This window comes from Nothoprocta perdicaria, unplaced genomic scaffold (assembly GCF_003342845.1).
Source record: "Nothoprocta perdicaria isolate Ctin4 unplaced genomic scaffold, notPer1 scaffold_375, whole genome shotgun sequence".
Lineage (NCBI taxonomy): Eukaryota > Metazoa > Chordata > Aves > Tinamiformes > Tinamidae > Nothoprocta > Nothoprocta perdicaria.
In genome coordinates this window covers 282086-303625 of record NW_020455616.1, presented here as the reverse complement: position 1 = coordinate 303625, position 21540 = coordinate 282086, and the positions used below count along the sequence as shown (strand labels likewise).

At 37.6% G+C, this 21540-nt stretch overlaps 1 protein-coding gene across 1 annotated transcript; it reads left to right on the top strand.

Moving 5' to 3' along the window:
• Positions 1 to 5579: 5579 nt before the first annotated feature.
• HNRNPR (heterogeneous nuclear ribonucleoprotein R) lies at positions 5580 to 20678 on the top strand. Its single transcript, XM_026044631.1, has 10 exons — positions 5580 to 5745; positions 7985 to 8103; positions 8551 to 8658; positions 9326 to 9439; positions 14108 to 14284; positions 15084 to 15219; positions 16253 to 16458; positions 17113 to 17262; positions 19095 to 19216; positions 19384 to 20678. Exons 1-10 carry the CDS (start codon positions 5589 to 5591, stop codon positions 19994 to 19996), a joined length of 1902 nt encoding a protein of 633 aa, XP_025900416.1. The 5' UTR covers positions 5580 to 5588; the 3' UTR covers positions 19997 to 20678.
• The last annotated feature ends 862 nt before the right edge of the window (positions 20679 to 21540 follow it).

The following is a 21540-nucleotide window of genomic DNA, read 5'->3' as shown; positions in this document are numbered from 1 at the left end:
CCCGGGGCAGCCGCGCTCGCCAGGGCCGCCCGGGGAGGGGGTCCCAGGCCCGGCGGCGAGCGCCGCCTTTTACTAAACGCTCCTTGAAGGCCCTTCCTAAATCTTTAGACGAAGTCTCGCTTGAATGCCTTTATTTATTTGTTTTATTACGTAGTTCTGGGTACTGGAACTCAGTAGCCTTCTTTACCGAGTAATGTGGCTCATCCTAGGCTTAAGCTGTTCTGGACTGCAGTTTTCCTGGTGGGAAGTTGCTTGGGTTCTCTCCCACCAATACTTCACGAAAGGCTCCCACCAGCACAGCTAGAATTATTTTTGTACTGCAAAGGGAGTTAGTGCATTTTAGTGCATATGAAGGTTTTTTTTTTTTTTTTCCTCCTCTTATCCATCTCCTCCCTGCTATATTTTGATGGGATTTCACTTTGTATAATGCTTAATTATTTTAATTGCTTTCTAAAAGGCCATCTTCCCAGAGTTTTGCGTTTTATAGTGTAGTTTTCTTACCTGTGTAGTGTCATTCTGTACCCTAGAAACTGCATTTTCCATTAGCGCTTAACATCCTTACCTCTCAGTTTTCTGTCTAGACTCCATCCCTGTTCGGATAATAGTTGAGCCTCCCAGTAATACAAGGCAAAGATCTGCAAAACCTTAAAAGGACACTTTTACTGSGATTATGCTCACTTTTATTGAAGTATTCTTTTGAACCCGTCTGCACACTACTAACCTGTCATGGTAAAGGCATCTCTTGATGGAGGGGCTGCTTAAACTTGCAGTTTCTGCAGGGAATGTGCAGATTATCCTAATCTTTTGATTAGGATAATGATGGAGGTTCTCAGTTTTTCCATTCCCTGGCATTGTGAAGGAGGACAGAGCTCGGTGCTGGAGGGTGAGGGTGTTAGCTGCTCTTGGCAAAGCAGTAACCTGGCAGGGAGATGCTGGTAAGAAAACTTGGCTAATGTGGAAAGACTGTAACTTGTAAAGGAGTGATAACTTCAAAACAAGTCTTCTCATACGCCATACTAATGAACATTTTGGTGTATCGTGATTAAACTATGAAAACATAYGTTCTGTGATCGGATAGGCTGTAGTTCCAATGAGATGGCTATAGTGCTTGCACAAAGAAATCTGAAGGGATGCACTAGTCACTGTTGGGAACAAGTGAGGTTTTGATAAACTCCCAGCTCAGTTCTCCAATCTGAGATCCTATCTTATCCCCCTGCTTATATATTTCTTACTCTCYTGTTTTGACAGGAATCTTAAATGCAAGATTGATGATCATTTCCTGGGGACTAAATTTGTTTTCTTGAGGTTCATTTAAAAAAAAAAAACAAAAAACAAAAAACAATCAAAAAACCCCCTCAATCTAATATTATCCCTCTCATATTCTGTTTTTGATGCAWTGTCTTTTTCTGTAGGCCTGCAGGCTATGTATATAATGGAAGATTTACTAAGATAAGCAACTTGCCTTAGTACAGAGTTTTTCTGTATGACTTAGGCTTCCTGTCCACCTGAGCTAAACAAGTGCAGTTTAGTTGCTCTGTGAAATCAAAATTAAATAGTAGAAGTCTGGAAACAGTATTACTGGATAGTCACTGCCAAGTTGGTTATCGTGGCTCAAAATATTATCATCCCTCTGCCAGAATTTGTCACTTCTGTTTGATTAAGCAGCTACTAAACATATTTTGAATTAACTGAATTTATAATGATTTTGATGGAATTATGCTTGGTTAGTCTGATGGTGGCAACCTCTAGTAGAGAGATGGTATTAAAAATAGGGAATAGTAACATCCCAGCTGTTTCCTCAGTGATTGTCTTTTTGAGGCTGAGATCAAGTTTCTGTTTTCATGTGCTGTTAGGGTCAGATTAATTAGCATTTTTCAACCAAGAAAAAATGTTTTGAACCATTTGAGTTATTTAAGCTTGGAGGGGTAGTCTGGGTAATTTAGAAGCACCTGTAGTTCTTAACCTGCTACCTGTCCTATGAGTAGCTCTTATGAGAGACTAGTCACTTGTCAAAATCACCTTTTGAGGTTAGATGGAATTCCAAGCAAAAGGTATTGGAAGACTAGAGATATATTGGAATATTACTGAATATTCCTGATACTTGAAACATATTGTTGGCAATCTGAAGCTGCCCCCAGTACTGACTTACTGTTGTTCATTAGTTAAGCATGTACATAAAAAGTGTGTTTTAAATTCAACCACTCTGCATCTTTTTAAAAACAAATGCATATCTGACACATCCTGATAAACATGATCCTTTGCTATTATCTGCACTTAAAATCTGGAGGTTCACCCAATTCAACTTTTGTGTAGGTGTTTGAGTTCCTTAAGGTATGTGAAGCGGCCTTAAGTGCAGTATTTATACACATATCTGTATGTATGTGTTTTTTTGTGGCCTCTTACAAGCTAAGTCACTTGGCCATACTGCATGTATAAACAGAGATGCATATCGCTGTTCTTTTTGTCTTTAGTAAGCTTTTAATATATTTTTTTTTGTATTGAGCAAAAATACAAAATGTTTATGTTTTCCTTACTGGTAAAGTTTGGGAAAAAAATCTTATTAGCTACATCTGGTTCCAGTTGTCTAGGGGGAGACTTAAATTATTTTTTTCCTGTCTTTTCACCTGTGCATCACTTACAACACCTATATCTACACGTGGAGTTCACAGACGTGTAATTTTACTTGTTAATGATAATTCACAAAAAATAAATCACTGTAATCTTAGATTTCTGGGCAAACTTGCAAAGCAAACAGAGACTCTATTACACTTAACTGTGAAAAGGAGTTCATTTCTTCTGGATGCTGTTAGAACTTGAGCAGTCTTCATAGTGTCACCCTTAAAATGTTCCAGAGTAAAATCTTCTCTTTTTTTCTTCCCTTTTTTTTTTCAGTTAAGTTTGTGTTACAGGAAATAGCTAAAACTTGTACACCTTCTCTTAATTTTGTTGGCTGGTGAAGATGCACTGCTTTGACTTCAATTTTAAATGAGGATTCTAATTAAGCCAAAATAAACAATAAATCTAGTAGATTGAAAAGGTGATAACTTTATTTTGTCTACATCTCTGTGTACTAAAATAAAAGCTTAGAATACCGTTTCATCAGCTATGGTGCTATCTAGTAATCTGATATTTATGGCATTAAATGAAGYTCCCCTATATAAATATCTGTTTATAATGAAACTATCTTGTCATTGCATTAGTCTGCAAGTTTTGCCTGTCTTAAGTTTGAGTTGTTGAAGTGCAAATGAGGTTTTTCTTACTCGGAAACAGTAGCTGTCAACCTTGTTCCATCTTRCTTATAACTGAACACATATTTAGCAAAGCTAAACTTGTAGGAATGATGACCTTTGAAAACTAACCTGTCTTCACAAAAACACACAAATATGTTCAGGGAGCATCGCTATAAGACTCTGCAGTCTAAAAAGTACTTAATTGTTTCAAATAACTTTTTCTGTATTAAAATGTCTGTTTATACTCTTGGTATATACTTTTTGTTTTTTTCTTCTAAATATATGAGGTGGAAAAAATCAGTGTCATCATTTGTGTGTATGTTTTTTTTTTAATTATCCTATGCATTTTTAAAAATAGGGATTTAGAATGGTATCATACCGTGTTTTCAGTTTAACTAAACTTCTCTGCCCCACACCATTTACAGTTTGAGATACTACAGACTCTCTTAAAGAGACTCTCTTGCATGCAGACATCCAGCCAGATTTTGGCTGGTTCCAGATTTTGTTTTCCCTGATTTTTCTATCCGTATCTTTAGAAAATTTATGTTGATGTAGTGTTAACTGAACTCTTGAAACACTAATAATGGTAGGTAAGCATGATTGTAGCCATCAGGTAGTGTTTTCCTCTTCTGTAATTAGGATATCATCATAGTTGCTTTTAAATAATTAATTTTCAATTTCTATCTAACCTGGTGGGTTAGAAAGCAATTTCCTCTGGTCCAAAAAAAAAAAAAAAAAAAAAAAAAAAAAAAAAAAAAAAAAAAAAAAAAAAAAGTGTGTGTATGCACATATTTAAATGTGTGTGTGTGTATGCATACATATATGTATATATATGCCTGTGTCATGTAGGTATAGAAGATGCATCTTTTCCTTGCCAGTTGCATTTTGGAGAGTTCTGTCTTACAGAGAAACACCATTAGGTTCTTTTATGGCGTTCTAAATTCACCCCTCAAATCAATGCAGTTTTGGAAAAAAAAACACTACTTTTCAGTGTGAAGAAATGTTTTTTTGTTTTACTTTGCTCTCTTTCCCTCGCTTTCCTAAAGCTTTTAAATCTTCACCCGAGYAGTTTATAAGGTTTAGTTTAAACGAGATGGATATGTGAAGTGACTGTTTTAGGTGTGGTTATTTTTGGAGGCTTCTTCCGCAGTATAACTGTTCAGCATAGTAAATAGCTTGAGGCTTYGATGGTTATTTATTTATTTAAAAACAACAACAAACAAAACAAAACCGTTCTCGAGTCATCTTCATATCTGTATTCTAGTACTTACTGCATTGCTCCTACCATGCTGCATATGTCTCTGTGGTTATCATTTCACTGCTGATCACTTAATACTTTACTCTTTTTTTCTTTCTTTCTTTTTTTTTTTTTTTTTTAAAGCCTGAGGCTCACTTCATTTCTGAACTTATTAATTGGTCATCCTAATGTTCTCTGCTGGGTAGTTGAATTGCTTCTTGTCAGCCTTTTTATTTGACAGTACTAAATATCTGTTGGCTGACTAATCAGGAAATTAAAGCTGGTTTTAATCAACTGGAATTGTCTGAGAAGACAGTYGTGCATTTTTCAATGCACATATTTGCAATCTGTTAATTCTTTCATCAAGTTTTTTTACATATATGTGAAATCAAGATGCTGCAGTCATGGCTTCCTTTTAAACCCGTAAGTGATAGATTTTTTTTTTTTTAAAGTAGCTGTGATTTGTAGAKCTTCTGTTTGAATAAATCTGAAAGCATGGAAACAGCTCAGTTGTAGACTGAAATTAAAATGTTGTTCAGAGTGCAATTTTTACTCACCTTTGAGTTYTGACAGAGTTGTGAGAAAGTGGTTGGCTAGTCTTATGCAACATGTTGGGTTTGAAGGAAGACATGGCAACAAGCTAAGAAAGTGAAAATTAGCAAACAAGTATTGACATTTTGATATTTTAAGCTACCCTGCAGGGTTATGTGTTCCCAAAGTTTTATATCATTATTTTAAAATGGGAGGAATGGGAGATGAAAATAGCACTAGCTCTTCTTCAAAGGATGTTGTGTCATATCCCAGTACTTTCCAGCTGCTATGGTAACCAGTGAACTTACTGACAATCAGTAGATAAAGTTTAGATATTGCTATGTACATGAAGTACATTTAAAAAAGAATGTGAATTCTTCCATGTACATTTTCCACAGTATTGTACAGGGTTTTACTTTCTTTTGAATTTTAGATCAGCTGCATCCAGAAAGTATTAAGTAAAACTTCGATACAGGTCATTTGCAGCATGTATACAAATTAGTTTAGATAAATCATGCATTGTCCTACAAACTAGTTATTTCTGGCTTATTGTAATATAGCTCCTGAATTTTTTCCAGCAGCATAATAAAATGGCTAATCAGGTGAATGGTAATGCGGTACAGTTAAAAGAAGAGGAAGAACCAATGGATACTTCCAGTGTAACTCACACAGAACACTACAAGACACTGATAGAGGCAGGCCTCCCACAGAAGGTGGCAGAAAGACTTGATGAAATATTTCAGACAGGTATAATATGCATTTCTTGTTTCTGACTGGTTATGAAAGTGAGGGCATACCATTTTCAAATTTTGATAGATTTTTAAGGTTTAAAAATTCATTGTTTTAGATTTGTGTAGCTCTGAATGTTTTGCTACTTTGACTCCCCTAAAGGCAAATTGGGTTTGACACTGACTAATTACTTGGCACGTCCTTAGTGTTGTATGTGTTATCTTAGCTGCTTTAGGACACAGAGTACTAGTTTGTTAGACCTTGTCAAATAAAGATGTGTGTTTGAGCATACTAAACTGTACTTTTTTTTTTCTTCAGTCCAAATCATCATTTTGCTTTTACTTTTCTCCTGTCAACTCCTCACAGTGGTTCTTAAATACTGGAAGGCTGGATAGGTGACTTAGTGAGGGCCGCAGCTAGTCAGTCTGGCCTGGGACTACATTTGAATTGAGTCTGCCTGTGGATTTTTGTGTTCTCTCTAGTTCTGAGTGGACAGTTGAATCCATGAGGGTTATTATACTGAAAGGTTCAGTTTGCCAATGTTGAAGGACTAAGCTATCTAGCAACTTGAGTAATACCTTGCTGGTAGCAAGTGGTCTCTGCAAGTGCTAGAGAGAAGGCTTCTTTTATAGAAAACGGTTTTTCTATATTGTTTTTGTAACGCCCTTATTGTTTTGTCGTATCAACAGAAACTTTCTTTTCCTCTGTAAAGTGTGTTTTGTGAACAGATATACAAGATGCAGTAGAACTGCTTCATGTGTTTAATCTTGAATGCCTTGTTGGCAAGATGACACGTTTTTGTTGAAAAGAGTCAAAATTTCACTGATTAAGTGAAGGCAGTTCAAAAAACAATACTTTATCCCTCTTCAGGATGATATTCTGGCTCACAGGAATGATGTCTTTTGGAAGTCATTCACAGTGAGCTTCATCAAGCCTTTGCCAACTTTTACTGGCTGTAGACACACACTTTTGAACTGTGATCATATTGATGTGCACTTGATGGTTGGAGAATAGGTGCAAATACCTGAGCAGAGGAACTTGTGGGGCTGCAGCTGTGTTGCAGTTAGGTTGTGTTGTGAGGAGTTCTCAAAGCAGTTAAATCTTTTCAGCCCAGAACCTGACTACTYAGTATAATTTCATTGCATGAGCAACTTCTAAAAGCATTTATTTGCATTTCCTTAATACCAACTGAAGGTATTTGCGTTGTGCAGGGRTTTGTCAGTGAAACAAACTGTTTTTGACAACAGAGCTAAATTTGGGGTTGAACTTTGGGTTTTTTAATCTGCTGAGGTCTTACCTGAAAGATACAGGTGCCTTCCAAAATGCAGGATCACTTCTGAAATGTAGTCCTTGGGCTTGGCACTACTGTGCATCTCTGAATTCAAGTACCAGTTAGTTAATCTGTGTGCYGTGGATATGGTTGCACTTCTTACCTGTCCCTAAATTTTACTATGTGCTTTAGCAAGTGCAAATTTTACGGTCTCTAGTTCTCACAGCATGTGCAAGTGCATTACAGAAGGAAAGAAAGGACTTCTAAGAATCCTTAAACTGAAAAAGGGAAGTGCTTCAGAACTGGTCCAGTGTTTCTTGGGGGAGACTGCAYCTGTAAAATTAACGCTAGCCTCTTTGGGTACATAGCAGGGCTCGAAATAATACCTTTATGAATTCTGGCTGTAGAAGAGCATGGGTAACGAAAGGAGTCAAAAATAARAGCAGAAATAGAAGAACTTTTTGTCTTTTTCTTTTTGATGTTAGAGGGAAGAGTGAATAAACCATTCTACTTCCTAACGTTTGTGAGATAGCGCTTTATACGTGTTTGATCCTCAGTCGAGTGTCTCCCTTTTCATACTGGATACCTGTAATTAATGTTCACGTATTAGCTTATTTAGTCAAGAGAAGGAAGTGGGAAACAAATTMATAAATCTATTAGAAGTGAGCCAGAGTTCATTATTTCAAACCCTGATGTGTAATAGTGCTTTTGGGCAGCAGATTTTATTCCCAAATGTTCAAAAATTGTTACCTTGGAGTATAATCTTGCACTTCAGTTAGCGCTTAGGAATATACATTTTAGTTTAACTTTTTCATTGTACTCATGTTCTTTCATATGCTTGTGTAGGAATATGTAACTGATATTAAATGTATAATTCTCTTTATTGATATGAAACATAACTTTTTTGACTTTAAAAGCAAACTGCATAGTGCTTAGTTTGTATGAAATTAAGTAGAAATCTGTAACTTTTTTATCTTTAACTTTTAGGGTTGGTAGCTTATGTCGATCTTGATGAAAGAGCAATTGATGCTCTTAGGGAATTTAATGAAGAAGGAGCCCTCTCTGTATTACAGCAGTTTAAAGAAAGTGACCTGTCGCATGTACAGGTAAGGTGAGAGCTCCAGGAGTATGAGCACATAAGTATAAATAGTGTCCTGACACTACTCACAGGAGAGTTATTTCTTAAAAAAAATCATGTTCCTGTATTCTTATACTTCAAACTCAGATAACAAGCCTGTTTTTTTTTTTTTCTTTTTTTTTTTTAAAAAAAGCCTTAAATGTGTAGGTATTTACGAGCAAAACAAAAACTCTTCAGATAGTAAAATGAGCTTGCCATTGAGAAAATAAGGTAAAAATGTGACTTAGAACGTGATAGTCTTTTCAGTTGTACAAGTTTGCTCAATTAATTCAGAAATTTCCTGAAGCATTCTTTTTGCATTTTTTTTATTGTATGGGCTTGTTACAGTGATCTCAGTGTATGGCGTGTAAGATTCAGTGGATTCCTAGGGCTTTTCATGCATACAATTTATAAAGTAATTCAATTGTATCTACAGAACAAAAGCGCATTTTTATGTGGAGTTATGAAGACCTACAGGCAAAGAGAGAAACAAGGAAGCAAAGTACAGGAGTCAACGAAGGGACCAGATGAAGCAAAGATCAAGGTAACATTCTATAAAAATATTATTCAGTTTATAAGAATTAATATATTACCTGTACACAAACTCTAGTAATTTTGGGTGTTCTTAAATCCATCAGTGTTAGCAGAATAAGTATGTTCATTCTTGTTCTTTAACAAAATTACTGCAGGTTAGAAATTCAGAAGAGAGCGTGTCTCCTTGTGTGAAATCCAAATCTATCTGTTTATGTAGTTACCAAAATGCATAAACTTAATATTGTGCAAGGACTGTGAAAACATACAGGTCTGCCTAGAGAAAATTCATTTTGTCGTTTATATATAAAAGTTCATTTGAGCTTTAAAATAAGCGTGAGACTAATCAGACAATTCAAGAAGACTGAGTCTGTATTAGTTCACATAGTAGATGGAGAAATATTGCCTGGTGTTCTGGAATGTTGAACACACTGTGTGCAGTGTTAAGAGTGAAAAAGCAAGTAGGAAAGAGAGAGGAAAGAAAAGGGGGGAAGGCTGTTTCAGGTCATCTCTATTAATATGAATTGATTATTGCTGTTTGTGTGTGGTTTCCTACTCGCTTTTGTTCTCACATGTGGTAAAGAGCAAATAAAGTGCTTGTCTTGAAACATTTTGCTTTATTCCTCGTGTTTTGTAATATCTGCTACCCCTACCCCTAATAAAGTGACATATTTTTTCAGGCTTTACTAGAGAGGACTGGCTACACTTTGGATGTAACCACAGGACAGAGGAAATACGGAGGCCCTCCTCCAGACACTGTGTATACTGGCGTTCAGCCTGGTATCGGAACAGAGGTTAGTATGTGTTAACTGAACTGATTATTATTTTGTGTTTTTGTGTCAAGTGCTGTGTTAAAAAAAATGGAAAATAAACTGTAATGCAAGTGAGAGCTTAAACCATTGTAGAGGGAAAGTGTTCTATATATCTGCCCAAACAAGTGTTTCTTTCTGAGAAGTCTGTGGAAAAGAGACTAGCTTGGTGCAAAATGTCCGGGTAGAATGTACTTGGGAAGGGCACACGCAATTTTCCAAAATAYAAATTTGATCCCTAAATTGCCAGACTTCATGGTTCAGCTCAACACAGCTTAATAAAATGAGTAATGCAGATATTAAAAGCATAACCAAAAAAATCACTATTATTCATTATGAAAATACGATTTGAGGTATGGTAACAAAGATTATTTCATGCAATGTACGAATGTGAAACGGGCTTTTCAGGATTGCATAAAGGTACTCTTACACAAAGTTTTGAAGAAGGCAGCTTACATGAATAGTTCTTAGTAAATGGTTTATTTGCATTTGCTTGAATCTGTACAGAAACATCAGAAACAGCTGATACTGAAACTATCTCACTTTAGCCGATCCCTCTAGGGCAACAGTATCCCTGTCCTAAATTAAGAAACAAGCCACGTGGGTGTGTGGGGTTTTTTTTTTGTGTGTGTGTTATGTTTATTTTGGAGTGTTTTTTTGCTGCTGTCATTGTTTTGCTTTTCTGTGTTCTACAAAGTGATATAGAAGTCATTAAGCAATTTTGTGTTGCATGCCTGTGTGGTAGTAAAATGATTACTTAAATGTGCTGTACCTGGGGACTGAAAATCCTGGATTGCGGATCTGTCTGGGACGATTGCTGTCTTTAGGAAGTCAGCTTCGGGAACAAGTATGACATTGGCCAGGCTATTACACTCTTAAGTTTCATGAAGTTACCTGGAACAGGTGCCTTGTGGAAGYTTTCATAACATAAGAACATTAATACTTCTCCAGTAAAGAGGCATTAGAGTCTGTAGCAAAAATGAATCGACCATTTACAGGAATCATACCTCTACTAAAAGAATCTAATCCTAGTAATTTGCAGAACTGTTGCAAGACTCATTAGTTTAGGAATACTGCTTGGTTTGTCTGGTTGAGAGGCTGCTCTAACCTGTTGTGTACCTTATTATATTTAGGCTTAGCTCTTGCAATTGGATTCTGGACAGAGGGTGCTGAGCCTAAACGCTCATGTACTGTAGGTGACAGGAGACTGGCCGGTTGACTGGGATCGTGAGCTGCTATGTTAGTGTTGCTTCAAACGGTGTTTGAAGTATGGATGTGGGAAGGGCTACTTGGCATACCCTGATTTTGAAGCTAGTAGGTCAAAGAAATAAATTGTGTTGTCAGTTGGAGAGGCCACMTCTGAGTAAGATGCAGCTTTTCTGCAATTTCATGGACCAACCTGTTGGTCCTTGAGTGTCTAGCATCAAAGCTTAATTTGTTACATGGCAGCCCTCCTTCAAGATCTGCTTCAGTAACCTGTGTGGGAAAGCCTTCGTGGATGCTCAGCATGTCAAACATTCCCATTTAAAAATCCTAACACTGAAGGTTTTGAGGAAAAGATTATGTGGGAGAAGCTGTCTAATGTATATGTGCAAGTGGGAAGGCTTTAGTGRCAGCAGGATCTTTTGGGAATGCGATTCTGTAACTTGAAAGGACCAAGTAGTTGTGACTTGTTGGAAGTTTGGAGGCAAACATAATTGAAAATGGCTTTAATATGAGCTTACTTAAATGAGTTGTTCCTGAAACATAAAGCATTTTGATTATAATGTAATAGTGAGGTCAGAAGAAGTTGGTATTTAGCTGTTTATCAAAGTATTAATGAGAATGGAAACAGTTAATGTCGTCTTGTTTTCATCTCCCTTTGCACTTTCTCATTTGCATCTGAAAATCCTGGTAATTGCTTGTCCTCAAGGGGTTATACAGTGCTGGTATGCTTTGCTACTGAAGTTTACAGTGACCTCTAATTCATTGTGTTTTTTCTGTTTGTTTGTTTTTTCCCAGTGTTGTGAAATGAAAACTCAGTATTACTTAGCAGATGATTATTTGCCTGACACATTGATATACATTGCAAAATTGATCTCTCACAGCCTAAACTGTTTCATAAAAATACAGGCTTATAAAATTGATGCAACAGGTCTTTCTCAGAGCTGAAATTTATTGGATAAATATATCATGACTGTAGGCTTTGAATATCTTTGGGAAAAATACATTTTTTTTTAACATTTAAATCTGTCATTTCAAAAGGACTGAACGTGAAGCACAATTAGAAGGAGGCAAAGCTTTGAAGAAGCTGTTGCAGCATTGATGTACACTGTTAACATTTTGGGATGGCAACAGAAGCAGCTTGGCAGTTCAGATAACTGAAAGACGTGTCAGTTTTTCAAACTTAGCGTTCCTCAGGAATATCTTGGATATTTCTTTTACTCTTCTGAAATATCTATGTGGCATTTGTCACGTCTAGTGTTGATGTTACAGTTAGTATGTAAAATTTACAGGTTCAAAGGGAATTCACTTTAGAATTGTCCATATTCCCACAGAGAAATTTAGTTTCCACATCAGGACAGATGTGAAGTTGCTGGAATACAAGTCAACTATCAGCCTACTCAAAGGAAATGCTTTAGTTTGTTGTTCGTCCCAGCTCCTGGAGTGTGGTACCTGAATAAAATAGTAATAGCTACCTTACAGATTTGAAGTTTGTGGAGAGAATAATAATATTTAGAGTGAACCACAGAGAAGAATTTAGTGTGGGCTTCTTGCATTTGACTGACTTGAAACCCCCTTTCAGTTTGACTGTTCTGTTAGCAGTTTCCCTGCCTCGGTAGCCAGCTGCAGTTCCTGGTGTGTGCACTTTCCTGAAGGTACCATGTTTTTTCTTGTCTTTGGAATAAAATACTCCTAGCAGAAATGAGCACAGAAACATTTCTTGTAGGGATTCCTTGGCCTTTCGTAGGAAACCCCTCTGGGCTCTGGCATTAACTTTCCCTTCAGGATGAGATCTGTTCCTCTTTCCCCAATAGCAAACAATGCTTGGCCTCTTGATGTCCACAGTGAAGTGAGAATCTAAGCAACATGAAATAAATGTTCTGGAAACAGAGTCTTGGGAAGATTTTTGATGTAAACTTTGAGAGGTTCTGGCATTCCTCTAAAGGAAAATAACTTCTATTCTTGCTTATTTTTTTAATCAGAGGCATGGTGTTCCCCAAGGGCTGTTCATATCTGTGCCTACAGAGGTTCTGGGTATCTGCATTCTTGGTGGTGCCTGCCAGGTCTGCAGGGCAGAATGTGRTCATTGGCATGGCTTTGCCTGGAGGGAAACATTGGCTTCTGCTGGGCTGTGTTACTGTGACTCATATTTGACATTAAGAAAAAGAACTGTTGCTTTGCTGATAGAGTTAAAAAGGAAATGTTCCTTCCCCCCGCAAAGAAAACCCAAAAAACAACTCTCATTTGCCTTGGTAAGATGTGATATCCAAACAAGTTTTTAAGAAGATACTGGTAGAAGCTCTATCTAGAGTAMAAGAAAAAAAACATTATGCTTGTCTCTAATCAATTTGGACTGAAACTTGGTGAACTGAGGTAGTACCTCGGTTAAATAAAAGCTTGTCATGTAAGCAGTATTGACAGCACTTAAAACAGTCGAGCTTGCAAATATCTGTAAATATTGGGGTAATTACTAATAGTTGGTCTCTAATTCAGGTGGAGAAAAGTGTATTTTGCAAGTTTTAATTAAAGTATTTTAGAAAAATGAATTTTTTAAAAACCAATAATCTGTAAACTGCTGCCTAATCTTGAGCTAAAGAGACCTTACTTCCACTCTTTGCATTCTACCAGCTCTTAAAATGATCCATCTTTGGCAGCCATGGTAACAAAGCTAATGTTGTAGGGAAAAGTCACTCAAAGAGCATGTGATGTGAATCTAATAGAATTTCATCTTACTGGGATTTTTGCAAAACTTAACTTGTATCAGCAGTTCAAAGAAACGGAGAATTCAGGGAAGAGCTATAGTGTTTAAACAGTTGAAAAAATCTTTTCTAGTGAGACCTCAGCTGAACCGATTAAACTGCTTAACAAAAGCTTGAACCAAGAGTCGTCGCTCCACGTAAGGAACAAAAATATGAGGACTCCAGATTTTCTCAGGCAGATATGATAAGAATCAGTTGGTGTAAGTTGAAATAGAAATCAGACTAGAAATAATGTCACAGTGTATATTAAAAGGGAGAATGACCACTGGGGCAGCTTGGTAAGGATGTTTGTGGAATTCTCCAGGTCTGTAATTCTCTAAGCAGGAAATTATTTGGGAAATGGAAAGAACAAGGAAGTGCTTTCGCTGGGGGGCAGTTTAGGAGACTTTATTAGATAAGCTGTAAGGTTGTTCTTAATTGCCAAAATTATAACCAGTAGGACCCATCTACATCTTTGTAGAAATTTGGCCTTCAAATCCACTTTTTTTTTATATGCGAAACCTAGTACTGTAAGTGGGAGGTTTAGAACACTTGGTAGGAGATACAATATTGTTGTCCACAGTTAAGTCTACAGCATTTCTGCTGAGATGTGTTTTGCTGCAATGTATTTACCTTGCAGGGAGCTTTCAAATATTAAAAGCAAGTTTATGTTTTTCGTATTTTTATTGAAGTGTCCTCTTTTCTCTTTAAGGTTTTTGTTGGCAAGATCCCCCGAGACTTGTACGAGGATGAGTTGGTACCACTCTTTGAGAAAGCTGGTCCCATCTGGGATCTGCGCCTCATGATGGATCCTCTTTCTGGTCAAAACAGAGGTTACGCTTTCATCACCTTTTGCAGTAAAGATGCAGCACAGGAGGCAGTCAAACTGGTGAGTGTTGTTAAGGTCTGCTTGAATATCTCTTTCAACTTGCCTGAAATCTGCTTTAGAAATTGATTGGCTTGGGGGTTTTAGTGTTTGAGGAAAATTGAGGGATATTGAGTTGCTTTCACTTTTGGATGGGAAATAACTATGAAAGGCAGATTCTGATCAACTTCGTGGTGCTAAACCTCGAAGTGTTGTGTTAAGAAGCACTGTTATCTGAGGCAAAATTCTGAAAGGCTTTTGTCTCCTCTTAGGGGATCTTATTTGGTAGGTTGTGGTATTTTGGTTTAATTCTTAATGAGTATGAAAGTTGCTCCAGGAATTGCTCTGTCATGTGCATGACTGTCTCAGCTAGGATAAAAATGGCTTGGCAATAACTCTTTAAAATTTAGGTGGATTTTCAGGAAGTGGCTGGTGAACAGACTTATGCCTATTGAAATGCTACTTCAACCAAAGATAACGAGCTCTATCTGAACTTCCAGGAACCTTTTTTCTCTCAAGGTTGAATTCTTTGGTCTTTAAGGGACTATCAGGAAATGTTGTTGTCTGCAGAACAGTGTAACTGTGGCTAGAAGTGTAATAGGAAGAAATGAGCTAAATGATAGCATTTTACCTATTTGCTAATTTTATAGAAAGTTAAAACAACAGAGAAATACTATTCATGTGGGCCAAAAAGAATAAAATATTTGCTATTGAATTCAATATCAATGTATAAAGACTAGAGAGTCTGAAGGGAATAGTTGACTTTCTGATTTTTGGGGTTCCTTTCAACAGTATTGTGATAAATAGCTGTTTGTTTTTGCAGTGTGACAACTATGAAATTCGTCCTGGGAAGCACCTTGGAGTGTGCATCTCCGTGGCCAACAACAGGCTATTTGTTGGGTCAATTCCAAAGAACAAGACAAAGGAAAACATATTGGAAGAGTTCAGTAAAGTCACAGGTAAAGAGCCTTTAAACAAGTTTGTTACGCTCCAAAATACCATATTGGTTTCTTTTGTAGTTCCAAATGTATGACAGATGCTTTCAGATATCATGTAAAATTATTTCCGTTTACTTGTGGTAGAAAGTTTATTTCAGGCTTATTTTGTGCTGGTGTGTAGAGACACTTGTGTACATTCTGAGTTTGCTTTCTGAGTTGGCAATGGCAGGAATTGGAAAAGATGTGGAAAAGATGTGCAAGTCCTAGTTCTGATATCTGTTCTAGTTTAGTGTCCGAGGATCTGTAGTTTTCATCAGCTCTACAATATTCTTGTCTGAGAAGCTTTGGAGGAGCCTGAAAAGTAGTATGTTGAAGAATGACAGGGAAGCAGCASAAAGAAATCAGCTGAGAGTTAACTGAATCAGGCTAGAAGCAATTTTGCTCTTCCCCAGTATGTGCAGCACGTAGGAAGAAACCAATCAGCTCATCGCTGGAAGGATGCTGCTGTTTTATAATAGAGGTTCAACTCTTGGATCACCTGCTCTTCTTTCTGTAGGAAAGTTTTAATCTATTGCTTCTTTTTTAGGATTGCTAATTATAAGTACTGCAGGAAAGTGGTGAAAACAGAAGGTGACTATTAATTTCCTTCTCTCTCCTCTTTTTGGAGAGATGTGGAAGAAACTCTCCAGCTTCCCCTAGAGGCAGGGGAGATACCATGTAGTAGAGCTGGCTGCTTTCCACAGATGTAAAAACAGTGCAAGAATATATAGCAAACTGTCACTGTGTGAACCGTTTGTGTTGATGTCTTGCAGGGCCTAGGTTTGAGGTAAGTCTCTTCTGGAGAATTTTGCCTTCTCGTTAACCTGTTTGTAGGTAAATTGGATATCCACGTACGGCACATCCAGTATTGGTTGTTTACTTCATTTTCTCTCACTATCTCATTTTCTTCTTTTGTTTCAGATAGTGAGTTTGGAGGCTGAGTGTTTAAAATGATTATTTTTACTCTGTAGATTTGTTTGTTTTTTAAGCTCAATACTAAAGGTATGTTTTTCAGAGGGTTTGGTGGATGTAATCCTTTATCACCAACCCGACGATAAAAAGAAGAACCGGGGATTCTGCTTCTTGGAATATGAGGATCACAAGTCAGCAGCACAAGCTCGTCGCCGCCTCATGAGTGGGAAAGTGAAGGTCTGGGGGAATGTTGTGACCGTGGAGTGGGCTGATCCAGTAGAGGAACCTGATCCAGAAGTGATGGCAAAGGTAATGAGGAACATCACTGGATGCTGCTGTGTTTTGGGGGAGCTGAATGCAGTTTAGAGCTTTTTCATAGTCAGCACTCTAGTCTCTGGCATGGTCAGAGTCCTGCAAATCAGTTGACTCTAACACATCAGGAGCATGCTGTTCTAGTTGGCTATTCACATTTAAATTAGTAGGATACAGAATTATCTGCTAGAGTGGTACCCAAGTCTCTCTAGCATTCTGCTTTTGTTTTTACTGAAAAATGGGTGGATATTTGGAAAGAGCACTTTCCAGAGTGAGGTGACTTAAAGTACAGCACAGGGAATGACTGTGCTCTTCATTCCAGCATTTTGAGATAACTCTTTGCTGCTCTTAAAAGCTATTACTGCAATTTTACTGGCACTTASAGCATCTCAGAAGCAGAAGGTCAGTGTTGGATGTGCTGCTGATCACAGAGGGGAGGTATGGAAGGACAGAACTAGAAATTTCCTGCAGATAACTACAAGGTTATCTTTTTGGGAAGCAGGAATGTAATGTAAAGGATTAATCAAAAATTGTGAAGTAGAGAGAAGTAAATTGTSAAGTGAGAGTGTAATAACATCATCTTAGTTAATGTATGTTTCCTTTAACATGTGATTTTTAAAGTTTGCAACTTTCATGCTCATCTTTCAATAGGTTAAAGTTTTATTTGTAAGAAACTTGGCCACCACTGTGACGGAAGAAATTCTTGAGAAATCCTTTTCTGAATTTGGAAAGCTGGAAAGAGTGAAAAAGTTGAAGGATTATGCTTTTGTTCATTTTGAGGACAGAGGTGCAGCAGTGAAGGTAAGTTGATTATTATTATTTTCCCTAGCTGAATCARTTGTGAGCAGTTTACCTCCTACAGTTTTTTAAAAGTATTGTCTTACATCATGTAACTTGGTGAGACRATCTGTAGAACGTATCCTATTGTAAGAGTTTTGATGATAAGGATTTTGTTCCTGTGATTTCAGTAGCTAGGAGGATGTGAGACTTTCAAAGGACAAAACTGTAGCAAAAAAAAGAGACTGGAAAAGAGATGTAGACCAATGCAGGAGAGTCYAGAGAAAAAAAGAAAAAATCCACCTAGACAGTTTTTCTGGAGAAGCCCTGACAGAAGGTATCACTTGTCTCTCCAAGACCCCTATTCAAAGGCTTCATGTACTTTTCAGGATGCCAAAATAGTGAATAGAATTTGCAAGGTAGTTCRAGAAGTAATACCTGAAAGGGAGAGGAATGATGCTAGCACCTCCTTCAGTGCATATATCTCTTCTTTAACCATACAYGCTCCCTAGAGCATTTCATTTAAGCAGATTCCTAAACACTGAAGATGGTTATTTTGAGCTTCAAGGGAGTTCTAAATTATCTTTGTATCTGAGAGCAGTTAAGAACATCGTTAGTCGCTACTGATTGTATTTCAGGAGATTGAATTTTCAAGAAATCGCTGCATCTCTTGTTTTTAAATACTTACTTAGGGTTTTGTGGGTGTGGGAGGGAGGTGTTATGTATCTTCAAGTCTTTTCAGAATGCTTTATGAATATGGCTTTAGCATGAATATCACTCATATTTAATGAAGTTAAGAAGCCAGTTTGGATAGTCTTGGACCCAGTCCAAGAGAGGGTAAGGAAGCCTGAATGTTCCCTGAAAGGGTAAGTCAGTGACATTTATTTCCTGACATGTTTTAATGTAGTAGATCCTAAAAACGCATTATTCCCTTCCCCAGAACGTCTCAGTAGACCTTTATTCTAAATTCTCAGTTGCATTTGAGTAACTGAACACTCCAGTCAGTACTAGAGCATCTCTAGTAATCTGCTGTGGACCAAGCTGGAATATTACCACATCTGTCCGTCTGATTTATGGCCACTAAATAAGCTTATATATATTTATATATTTTAAATGACAAATTAAGAGATTAATGGATGGAAAACAGAACTGGCTCATTGATGCCTGAGTCTGCTTATTTTCATACATATTTTCATACTTTGGAATAAAGTAGAAGTGATCTTTAATATTTTTCTTGAGGCAAATAGCAGTGAGGTCCTTRTTGGTGCATATAGTGGTACTCAAAAATAGTAAATACAAAGTAGATAACGCAAGATCAGAATTGGAGATGGAATCCAGATTGAACTTGGTGCATGTGCCACCTGTATTAAGTTCTACTTGATAGCTACAAATTTCACATTCATATTACTTTTTGAGAAGATGATTGCCATGTTTGATGAGACCATTGAGCTTCAGCTTCTTCTTCTCAGCCTCAAATATTCCTCCTTCATCCCCTCAGCAAAACAGTGTTCCTTTTCTTGCGTGTGCGTTCTACCTGACTTAAAAGTAAGCTGAGTGTTTTGTCAGTGAGTGAGGAGAACTGCTGCTGACGGTTTTTTTTTTTGATGAAAGAAAAGTTTTTGGATAAGTGTGTGTTAATCCAACTTATATATGTCATTTTTTCTTTGTATCATAAAGTAACATAAAAGTCCTGCTGAGGTGTAGCTGGTGGATGTAGAAAGACTTGAAAGAAYGATATAGGGTATTCTCTTCAAGCAGCACAAAAAGAAAGCATAGAAAACAGTTTAACACTAAGCCTTATTTTCCTGTTAAATGGCAGTGAATTTTTAGTTGTTTTTCTTCTAATTTTTGTGCAGGCTATGAATGAAATGAATGGAAAAGAGATAGAAGGGGAAGAAATTGAAATAGTGTTAGCAAAACCACCTGATAAGAAAAGGAAGGAGCGTCAGGCTGCCAGACAAGCCTCCAGAAGCACTGCGTGAGTGTTGTTTAATACTGAATTCTACTGCAAAGTGCGAGCTAGCGTAGAAGGACTGGAATCGCGTTGCTCTATAGTGTGTCTTGCTAATAAACACAGGGGGAAAATGTCACTTATTTGGGGAGACTTTAGAAGAAGGCTTAATTCATCTTTCTTTCTCTTGCTAGGTATGAAGACTATTACTACTACCCTCCGCCTCGCATGCCACCTCCTATTAGAGGCCGAGGCCGTGGAGGGAGAGGTGGCTATGGCTATCCCCCCGATTACTATGGCTATGAAGATTATTACGATGATTATTACGGTTATGACTATCACGACTACCGTGGTGGCTATGAAGATCCCTATTATGGCTACGATGATGGCTATGCTATAAGAGGAAGAGGAGGAGGAGGAAGGGGTGGGAGAGGCGCTCCTCCACCCCCTAGGGGCCGGGGAGCACCACCCCCACGAGGTAGAGCTGGCTATTCGCAGAGGGGGGCACCCATGGGCCCACCGAGAGGAGCCCGGGGAGGGAGAGGGGGTCCCGCCCAGCAGCAGAGAGGCCGTGGTGCTCGTGGAGCCAGGGGCAACCGCGGGGGCAACGTAGGAGGCAAGAGAAAGGCGGAYGGGTACAACCAGCCCGATTCCAAGCGGCGCCAGACCAACAACCAGCAGAACTGGGGCTCCCAACCCATCGCTCAGCAGCCGCTCCAGCAAGGTGGTGACTATGCCGGTAACTATGGTTACAATAATGACAACCAGGAATTTTATCAGGATACTTATGGGCAACAGTGGAAGTAGACAAGTGAGGAGGGCTTGAGAATATTGGCAACATAGAATTGGCTCTAGCTCTACATCCTTCAAAACGAAATTGGCTTAATGTGTCATCCTTCAGTAGCGATTGGCTGCCATTTGTATTGGGCTGAAGAATCACTCTCTTGTGTATATACTCGAGTCTCTTAGTTTTCTTTTTCATAAACACACTTGGACATTACTGGGCTTGCAGAATTCCTGAACTCCATATGGGGTTTCAATGCTTTTATCATTTTAGGCTTCATTTTAGCAGTTTAAAAGCAGGAATGGCACACTGTTCAATCATGATTTTTGCAGAACTCTGGTTTTGGACAGTTTTTTTTTTTCTTTTTTCCTTTTTTTTTTTTTTTTTTTGTTTTTGGATAGACTACATAGGAGTATGCTGTACATAAAAGTAAAAGCTAGTGCTTTGTCTTAGTAGTTTTAAGAAATTACAACAAATTAAGTTTTCTTGTATTGAAAATAACATGATTGTATGTTTTGCATTCCTAGAAGTAGGTTAACTGTGTTTTTAAATTGTTATAACTTCACACCTTTTTGAAAATCTGCCCTACAAAATTTGTTTGGCTTAAAACGTCAAAGCCGTGGCAATTTGTTCCTTGATGTGATTGTATTTCCAATTTCTTGTTCATGTAAGATTTCAATAAAACTCAAAAAACTATTCAAAACATCACCTATTTCAAATTCAGTTGTGTCCTAAAACATTATTTCATTGGTAATTCTTGTGAAAAAAACATTGGTTTTCAAAATATAACTGGCTATGTGAGTGATCAAATTCATGCAAAATTTCTTGTGCTTTCCAACATGTAGCACTGTTGACATCAGACTGAAAACCAGGAGAAATTGCAGGCAGCCCAAAGGGCACTCTTAGTTTAATTGGTGTTCAGTAACTCAACAGCATCTAATTTCAAACTTTTTTTTTCTTTCTAAAAAGTGTTGAAATGTACCCAAACATTTATGGAGATCTAGTTTAAATATAGTCCTCTAATGTAATGTGAAGGAGGAAGCAGAGCCTACAATGGTGTTAATTTTATTCCTTTTTATCATGTATTGTGGAGTACCTCTAGAGGCTGTTCTGTTTGGATCAAGCCCTATTGTCTTATTCATTGTACAAGCACCTAGGGAAGTGGTTTTAATCTTCAGCATCTTAGTCTAATTTGAAGTAATTTTTATCTAGGAATGAGAAATATTAATTAGGTGCTGTGGCCCGCAGTAGGCTAAGCTTTGGCTGCAGATACACAACCATCTTCTCCATGTTCTGATCAGTACTGTCGCTGATGTTTTGATTTGATGTTCTGCCATGATGAACAATTTGCCTTAGAATTCTCATGCCTTGTAATAAAGGCTCTTTAAAAATAAATATTAAAAAAAAAAAAACCCCAAAACTTAACTTCGGGGTTACATTATTGGGGTATTATGTGTTGCTTTCATTGACCCTTGTCCTGGACAATCCTAGATGTCAATTCTAACTGGCAAGTCATCTTCTGTTGCATCTGAGCCATGCTGTACCCCAATGAAGAACACTTGCTTCT